This window comes from Vigna unguiculata, chromosome 3 (assembly GCF_037176805.1).
Source record: "Vigna unguiculata cultivar grain cowpea cultivar isolate G323 ecotype 2 chromosome 3, ASM3717680v1, whole genome shotgun sequence".
Taxonomy (NCBI): domain Eukaryota; kingdom Viridiplantae; phylum Streptophyta; class Magnoliopsida; order Fabales; family Fabaceae; genus Vigna; species Vigna unguiculata.
In genome coordinates this window covers 7,522,702-7,532,554 of record NC_140794.1, presented here as the reverse complement: position 1 = coordinate 7,532,554, position 9,853 = coordinate 7,522,702, and the positions used below count along the sequence as shown (strand labels likewise).

The window sequence follows — 9,853 nt, the reverse complement described above, 5'->3', positions numbered from 1 at the left end:
TTGTTAATTAATTCGCACTCACTTTTTTTTTTAATTTATAAGGTGTTTGGTTTAGAAAACATTAATGGTTTTGTATTTTTTTAAATAAAAAATTTTTGTTTAAATAATTAATTATATAAATATAAATATAAATAAACAAACAAATGAAATGAAATATGTGTTGAAACTAAATTGTATAGAAAACTTACAATTACAATTAGAACATGTCATCATAAGTTAAAATATAAAAAAAAAAACAAAAAAAAAATCAGTTTTTTGCATCTTCTGCTGTGCTTTTGTTGGCAGGGCCTAAAAATGAGCTCCATGTCCTTTCATTTGCCATTCTCTCTCTCTTTCATATAATTTGTTGCTTTTCATTTTGGCATCACACAGTATCAAATAGAGAAAGAGAAAGCGGTTTTGCAGAAAATCCAAGTGAATTTAAGGAGCCAACACTGTTCCAACCCTGCTTGTTTTTTCGTCTTTGCATTCACTGTTCCACACGAAAGAAAAAAAAGCTCTTTCGTTCCATCTCTTTCTGTCTCGAGATTGGTGTGTGAAGCAGCAAGATAAAGCTTTCTCTCTCACTTCTCTTCTTTAACTCTTGAAACCCTGTTCAAAGTTTGGATTTTGAGGGGAGTTGAGGGAGCAACATCTATGAAGGAGTGTGGAGGCTCTCTGGGGGAAGAGGGCAAAGAAGAAGAGGAATCAAAAAAGGTGTCTTTTTGAATCGAAGAACGTTTTGGGTTTGTTGTAATGGCTCTTTGTATGCAGAGAGATTCGGTATTGAACAGGCTCATGGATTGTGGCAAGTATGTGAGGTACACTCCTGAACAGGTAGAGGCTTTGGAGAGGGTGTATGCCGAGTGTCCCAAGCCTAGCTCTTCCAGAAGGCAACAACTCATTAGGGATTGCCCTATCCTTTCCAACATTGAACAAAAGCAGATCAAAGTATGGTTCCAGAATCGCAGGTAGAGAAGAAGACAGATAAACACTCATTGTTTGTGGTTTTTTTCTTTTTATGTTTGTTTTATTTTTTCTGATTGCCATTCTCCCTTCTTCTTCCCTTTGTTCTTTTCATTTTTTTCTTCTTTTGTTGGGAATGCTCAAAGGTGGATTTTGAGCTTCTTTCATAGTATACTTCCTCTTCAGTGAGTTTTTTTTTTGCCCTTTCTGCAAACTTGGCTCTTTCGTTATTTGCATTTTTTTTTTCGAAATGTGCTACGTGGGTTCAATTTTAGAGAAAGATCATTCTTGCCGTTGCGAAAAGCTTTGAGCATCCCCTTTTGAGGGAAAGATGTACATGAAAAGTTACTCCATTTTTGCCGTTTTACTTGTAGATATCCCAGTTGTGAAGATCGATCTTTTTTTATTCTTTTGTTCATAAAAATGTTTTTTATTTTGAGCTGATTAATGGGAGATAACGACATCTACTTGTTCGCTTAACTGCTCTCTTCTGACCACTATTGTTTTTGATTTAGACCATCTCATGATGTTTCTGTAGAGGGTGCTTTGACAGAAATGTTCATATAATCATTTGGCTTTAGTTTTGGTATTGGTCATGGATAAGGCGAAGGAATGTGACAGCTGATTCTTATGACTTTTCCCTCTAGATTAATTATTTTTCACCGTTAACTTCCTTTTTGTTTTCATTTAGGTAATAATTTTTATGGCAGAGAGAATTTTATGTCTTTCTGTACACTCTAAATTTTGTTCGAACTACTTTTTATCCCTGCATTAATGTTCTTTAAAATTGAAATGCATTCACACACACATGTGTGTGTGTGTATCTATCATGTTTCCAATTTGTCATGTGCTATGACAAAGTTAAGCAAAATGTTTTGGTCTGTGGATGGTATCCTAATTTAGTATGCACTTCTCGTTATTCTCATTTCACATGTCTTTGATTTGAGGACATGTCTCTGAAGACCTGTCAGAATATATATTAGGAAAGTTTAAAGAGTGAAGTGAGTATACGATGAATGAACATCATGCAATGTTGTTGTTACTTGCTTACACTTGTCGATGTTGTTCTTTAGATGTCGCGAAAAGCAGAGGAAGGAGGCCTCTCGTCTTCAGACAGTGAATAGAAAGCTGTCGGCGATGAACAAGTTGTTAATGGAAGAAAATGACCGTCTGCAGAAGCAGGTCTCACAGTTGGTTTATGATAATGGATACATGAAACAACAAATACACACTGTTAGTAACTTTACTTTACCTTTGGGTGATTGCCCTTCTAAATTCTCATTCTGAATGTTCATTGGTGTTCCATTCTATGTACACTATTGTGTTTGTAGTGTACTGTTTTGTATTGTTGTTGCTGAAGAATCTCATTTTCGTGGTTTCTTAACAGGCATCTGCTACTACTACTGACAATAGCTGTGAGTCTGTGGTAGTGAGTGGTCAGAACCAACAGCAAAACCCAAAAACTCAGCATCCTCAGTGGGATGCCAACAACCCAGCTGGGTAAGTACTCCATATATGCAAGCAAATTTGTTCAAACTTATATTCATTCATTTGTTTCATGAGTAGTTCCTAATTCTGTATTCTGCCAGTCTTTTTGCAATTGCTCAAGAGACCCTGGCAGCTTTTCTTTCCAAAGCTACTGGAACTGCTGTCAACTGGGTTCAAATGATTGGGATGAAGGTGTGACCTACTCAATAACTCTTCATGGCCATAGCTTTCATGATTTTTATGTTTGTGAATCCAGATTCTCTACTGAGTTTTTTGGTGTTGATCCCTGATGAACATTAAAAATACACTATGTTGATACTTTAAAAATCTTTTTAATATATTTTAAAATTTCAAGGCCATTAGTATATTTTGAAAACACAACATAGGAACAACACAGAAAAACTCAATAGAAAATACAAATTCGTATGTTTGTATACTTATGTTTTTGCTTTTCATTCTTTTGAAGCCTGGTCCGGATTCTATTGGAATCGTTGCTGTTTCCTCCAACTGTAGTGGGGTAGCAGCAAGAGCATGTGGCCTTGTGAGCCTAGAGCCCGCTAAGGTATTTAGCTTTAACCATAATGCATTTCTACTGAAGATTTATTTTCTTTGCTGAACAATGAAACATTGCTTCATTGGCCTAATTGCATTCCAAATCATCTCAGGTCGCTGAGATTCTCAAAGATCGTCCATCATGGTATCGCGACTGTCGATGCCTCAATGTATTAAACGTATTCCCCACAGGGAATGGGGGCACAATAGAGCTCATGTACATGCAGGTCTAGTGATTGTTTTATGCAAATAGAAAGTATAATTGCATTATAATGTACTTTTGAATTACTTCCTCTATTGGTCTGTTGATATTATGAAATTGATTTTTATCAGACATATGCACCGACAACCTTGGCAGCTGCAAGAGACTTCTGGACTCTAAGATATACTACGACATTGGAAGATGGAAGTCTTGTGGTACTGAACTGAGATGAATCTTGATTTTTTTTGTTTTTCTTGATTTAGAACGTGACTTCTTTCACTGGGAGAATTTGTCTTGACAAAACTGTTTATTTATTATTTGCCCTGCAGATTTGTGAGAGGTCTTTGACTTCTTCAACCGGCGGCCCAACAGGGCCTTCTGCTTCAAACTTTGTGAGAGCTGAAATGCTTCCTAGTGGCTATCTAATTAGATCCTGTGAGGGTGGTGGGTCTATTATTCACATTGTTGATCACATTGATCTGGATGTAAGGACAATGATGCAGTTCAATTCAGTTTTGAATTTTCCATATCTTTGAACTCCATCTTTCAAGTATGTTAACTTCTTTATTGATGTAGGTTTGGAGTGTTCCTGAAGTACTGAGACCCCTCTATGAATCTTCAAAATTCTTAGCTCAGAAATTGACTACTGCTGTGAGATTCTTACAAGTAACACTGATTTATATATTTGATTCTGTAAACATTTATGAATTAAAATTTTTAAATTTATTGTACATACAGGCCTTGCGACATGTGAAACAAATTGCACAAGAATCAAGTGGAGAAGTTCATTATGGTGGTGGTCGTCAACCTGCTGTCTTGAGAACATTTAGTCAAAGGCTTTGCAAGTAAGGCACTTTGTATTTGGTTAATCACTCTGTCTTCATCAATCCTTATTGACCAATTATTTGTTTGTATTTTGATTCAGAGGGTTCAATGATGCTGTCAATGGGTTTGTGGATGATGGTTGGTCGCCGATAGGTAATGATGGGGTGGAAGATGTGACCATAGCCATAAACTCATCTCCCAACAAGTTTTTTGGTTCCCATTACAATACATCCATGCTTCCAACATTTGGAGGTGGGGTTCTGTGTGCCAAGGCATCAATGCTCCTGCAGGTATATGATGATATATCCCATATAAACTCATGCGAAATTATCATTTTTGACTAAATTAAATCTGGTATCAATTCAAAGAACTCTTTTGGAATTTGGAGTATGTATCTCCTTTATACTAAATTTACATTAATGGTTTGCAGAATGTTCCTCCTGCTTTGCTTGTTCGATTTTTGAGGGAACATCGTTCTGAGTGGGCTGATTATGGGGTTGATGCATACTCTGCTGCATGTCTCAAAGCTAGTCCCTATGCAGTTCCTTGTGCAAGACCTAGTGGCTTCCCAAGCAGCCAGGTGATTTTGCCACTTGCTCATACTATTGAGCATGAAGAGGTATTCATCTTTTTTGAATCTATGATTGATGAACTTGTTTCTATATTTCCTATTTATATTCTCACGCCACCCACTGCAATGGTGCAGTTCTTGGAGGTAGTTCGAATTGAGGGTAATGCATTTCCCCCTGATGATGTAGCTTTGGCGTGTGATATGTATCTATTGCAGGTAAAGCCATTTTTTTTTATCTTATTTAAGCAGGCACTGCTACTGTTTTTTTTTCTGTGCATGTTTTTACTTGTTATGCAATTTGATGTGACAGCTTTGCAGTGGAGTTGATGAAAATGCAATTGGAGCATGCGCACAGCTTGTGTTTGCACCTATCGATGAATCTTTTGCAGATGATGCTCTGTTACTTCCTTCTGGTTTCCGCATCATACCACTGGATCCTAAAACTGTATGATGCAGCATTTGTTTTTGAACTGACTTGGTCTTGTAGTCATTTTTCTTAAGTAGCTTTTTGAAGGGATTCATGAACATGTTTTGTCTTACACATGAACATGTTGTCTAACATGAATATTTTTTGGTTTCAGGATGTTCCAGCTTCAACTAGGACATTGGATTTGGCATCAGCACTAGACATAGGATCTGGTAATGCTCGTGCTGCTGGTGAAACTGATCCTAACAACTACAACCTTAGGTCAGTGCTCACAATTGCATTCCAGTTTACTTTTGAGAACCATGTACGGGACAATGTGGCGGTTATGGCTCGCCAATATGTGCGCAATGTTGTGAGATCAGTTCAGAGGGTTGCCATGGCAATTGCACCCTCCCGGCTCAATACAGAGTTAGGGTCAAAATCACTTACTGGTCCACCAGAGGCTCTTACCTTGGCAAGATGGATCTGCAGAAGCTACAGGTCTCTATTCTTCTATTACCATTTCATTTTCTTCTCTTGATCAGTCTTTAGGATCAGTAAAAGTACACCAAAAAATGTGATCATCTGTGATTTAACTGTGTTCTGTTATTCTCTGAAAAAGGCTTATTTTGAGATAAAGAGTGTTTCTTTCAGGCTTCACACCTGCACAGAGCTTTTCAGAGTTGAGTCCACATCTGGGGATGCAATCTTGAAGCAACTTTGGCACCATTCAGATGCAATATTATGCTGTTCTGTAAAAACTAATGTAATATATTTCTTGAGCAAGTTCTTGTCTTGAACCCAACAAACTCCATCAAATAATGTTGTTGGCTGTGAAAATGATGCAGGCATCTCCAGTTTTCACCTTTGCCAACCAAGCTGGACTTGATATGCTTGAAACCACTCTTGTTGCTCTTCAAGACATAATGCTGGATAAAGTTCTTGATGAATCTGGCAGGAAGCTTCTCTGCATTGAGTTCTCCAAGATAATGCAACAGGTATTTCTTATTGGTACTTGTACAAACTTTTCTGCATATTCCTTATTAGTCTTGTAACTACAACTAGTGTGTGTGTTTTCTTAGAAGGAAACTTAATTTGTGCTTATCTTATGATGTTTTTTTTTTCTTTTTTCATTTCAGGGTTTTGCATATCTTCCAGGTGGAATATGTGTATCAAGTATGAATCGACCAGTGTCGTATGAACAGGCCATTGCATGCAAAGTTTTGGATGATAATGATTCCAATCACTGCCTTGCCTTTGTGTTCATGAACTGGTCTTTTGTCTAACTCGTCTTTTCAGATATTTATATTATATTATTACATCTACTAATTTATGTCAACTACTGTACTCATATACTCCCAACAACGTAGTATCTAATGTCTGGATTTCATCAACACTTTTGTTTTATCTGCCATTGATATCTGCATTTGGTTATTAATTTATGTAGAACTTTTATGAATCATTTCATACACTCTCTCTCTCTCTCAAACACACACACAAGTCAATGTTATGATTGTGTTTTACTTGTTTGTGAAGTTTGCCTTTGTAATGCTATGAGTGAGGTCTTATAAGGAAGGTTTTATGACCAACTTTCTATCAATTTATGGTTTGTATATCTATTTTAAGTCCCACTAAATCCACTTTTCTCTATCACTGTTCTTTCTCTACACAATTGATGTGAACCCACTTGAACAACATTCTATAGAGATCTAGAACTTTATTTATAAAAATTAGATTTTTTTTTTCCTATGATTTTTTTTTCCTAGAATTAAGAATGTGTAAAACATATGAATTAACATCCTATTGTAAAACTAAATCGAAATCTAAATGTAATTTGGTAAAAGTAGTCACAACTACATTGTAATAGTGGATTGCTTATAACTATTAATAATAAACGTTTTATTTTACACTATATATTTCAGTTGCTCTTTGATTTAGTTTTATTCAAGAATAACTTGACTTTTAAAACTAAATTAAAATAATAGTTCAATTCAATTTTTAAACTATTTATTACCCATTCGTTTTGGTTAAAGTAAATAAATACAAAATATTGGTTTCCATGAAGTCATTAGCTGTTAACTAGTCTTCTCAATTCTCTTGTACATCATTTTAAACATTTATATTGTTTTCTTTGCATAAGATTATGTTCGAAACGTAATAAAATACCAAGTATAAATGAATTTCTCAATAAAAGAAATGAAATCATCATTTATCGTATTATTAAGGGTTTTCTTTTAACTCCTTATCAATATGTCTAATCTAGTAATGCTAGATTTTAAAATCTAAACCTTGGAGTATTCATCAAGAATATTTTTACCTCTTATTAATTTTAATTTATAAAAAATTAACTTCTCATATTTATGATATATTCAATTTCTAAGACAAATATTCTTCAAGATACAATAAACACTTAATAAGCAAATATCTTCCCTAATTCTTCTTTGTGGTTAAAGAAGAGCTTGACTCTCCAATTTTTGTATATATAAAGTAGTATATAAATTTTTTTTCTTTTTTAAATTAGTATATTTTATATATTTGACTCCTCAAATTTATATATCTATAAAAAATTTTTGAAACTTTCAATTTTTATTTTCTTTAGAAAATTTATCACTGTTTTTTAGTTTAATATTGTTACATATCTGAAAGTTAGAAAATCAACTCATCACTTTGTTAACTTATTACAATTTGAGTGCAATGTTCATGCACTTTTTTTTTCTCTTACTATTTCCACAATTTATATAACACATTTGTTCATATACGTTTGATGAATGAATCTGAGTTTTGAAATTGTGGAGGCAATAGAATCTCCCCATTGTCATGCAAATTACCACACTTTTCTTAAAATTTTGACAATTAAAATAAAAAACTAAATGAGAAATGAGATAACAAAATTACAGCATAACCTAATTAATTGATATGGACAAAAAAAGAGAAATTCAAAGTGTATAGGTATCATTATTACTCTTATCTATGTAGTCAAATCAAGACTGTGAAATTCTGAGCATATGATATCCAATTCATGATTTTACCTTATTTCAATAATTACACACAGCATGGGCCATTACCATTTTCGCACTAAACTTTACACAACACTACATACAGGTAACTCCAATTTCTCACTCATGCTCATGCTTTTCTTGTCTTTTTCTAAACTTTTCTATTTATTTAGATGGTGCAATTTTTTCCTATTTTTTCATTCATCCTTAAATTAAAAAAAAAATCAATTTTTAACTGTTATTTTTATTTTTTAATATAATTTAGTGTGAATTATTAATTTTTTAACAAATATAATGATATATTAATAATAATTGACACTAAATTACATTAAAAAATAAAAAATAAAAGTTAAAAAATAAAAATCATATTATCATTATCCTTAAATTAAATGATGATAATTCAACACCTCTCTCATGTTTTGTACATAACTTCTTTTTTTTTCCTCCGTAAAGTGGAATAGTTAAACATAAAAAAAATAGTTAAATTATCAAAACATGCATCGTTTAGCATCTTACTTTGTAATGAATGGTAGTAACATATTCATAGTTGTTTGTACATTTTTAGATACTTAACTTTAAATTAAAAAAATTACTTATATTTTAATTTCTTCTAAAACTTTTTAATTCATAACTAACCATAATAAATAAAGTGAACACTTTGACGATTAAAATCTCCTTTTATTTATTTATATATATATATATATATATATATATATATATATATATATAAATTTGAGTGAGATTAAAAATGCCAAAGAAAACACACATCGTTGTCTTGCAGCTTTGCAAGCAGGATTCAAAAGACTTGACAAATGAAAGCACCGGAGAAGAAGAAATGAAATAGTGGGGTAGGATTCTTCTCTTTCCTGTCTCATCATTTCTGATTTTCACTATTTTGAAGACTTTTGTTAAGTCAATTCTCTTTGCTCCAATATCTACTTATTCTACTAATATTTATTTTTAGAAGAATTTTATATTTATTTATAATTCAATCTCGGAATGATTTAAGTATATATTTTTCGATTTTTGAAAACGTTTTTTAAAAATAAAATTGTAATAAAAATTTCAGATTTTATATTGGATACTATTTTAGATGTCATAATTAATATAATTATTTTATTATCTCAATGAATAAAAACTTCTTTAATATAAAACTCATCTTTATCTTTTTTATCAGAGCTTATTATTAGAATCACCGTAAAAATTACTCCAACCTCATCCGATTAAAATCGTTTATAAAGTAAGTTTTCTTTTTTATTATTTTCTAAAGTTTGGTATTTTTGGTTACATGTGACTCCTACTTAAATTATTCCAATGTTTGTGTTTATGATCTAGAGTAGTGATCGAATTTAGATAAAAAAATCAGGGGTGCCAAATTAGACTTTTTACATATAAATTATTTTTTTCTAATTTAAAAAAATCTTCATTTCTTCTACTCAAAACAAACATATATGATACTAGAATCCAAACATCCAAACCAAGGCACCCAATTGATTTTTTACTAAAAAGATAGTAAGATAAGCAATATGACATCCTTAAATGGCAAATACTCTAACCATGAAAGAAATAAGTTAAACTAAGTATATTGAAATTTTCTTTAATGATCATCTTTATCAAACCACGAATATTTTTTTAGATGCGCTTGCTATGGACTTCATTTTAGATTAACCTTTCGTACCTCATCAATTTAATTTAGTAGGTGTTGTCAAATTTGAGGATGTTTCCTGGAATCACATCTTAAAGAATTTTCAAATTTGTTATATGTAAGAATAGAAACTTTAGAGACTTGATTTTTATTTGCTTCAATTCTTAGATTCTCATAAAATTTTCAAGTTTAGTTGATGTAGATGCATTCTTTACATCTTCAT

General features: G+C 32.5%; 1 protein-coding gene across 1 annotated transcript; it reads left to right on the top strand.

The window, feature by feature from the left end:
* The first annotated feature begins 327 nt into the window (after positions 1-327).
* LOC114174879 (homeobox-leucine zipper protein ATHB-14-like) lies at positions 328-6,451 on the top strand. Its single transcript, XM_028059609.2, has 18 exons — positions 328-950; positions 2,019-2,178; positions 2,333-2,445; positions 2,535-2,625; positions 2,900-2,995; positions 3,099-3,212; positions 3,319-3,402; positions 3,517-3,672; positions 3,764-3,838; positions 3,926-4,032; positions 4,113-4,302; positions 4,443-4,631; positions 4,719-4,799; positions 4,894-5,028; positions 5,165-5,490; positions 5,644-5,755; positions 5,838-5,987; positions 6,129-6,451. The coding sequence occupies exons 1-18, from the start codon at positions 736-738 to the stop codon at positions 6,273-6,275; spliced, it is 2,541 nt and encodes an 846-aa protein (XP_027915410.2). The 5' UTR covers positions 328-735; the 3' UTR covers positions 6,276-6,451.
* The last annotated feature ends 3,402 nt before the right edge of the window (positions 6,452-9,853 follow it).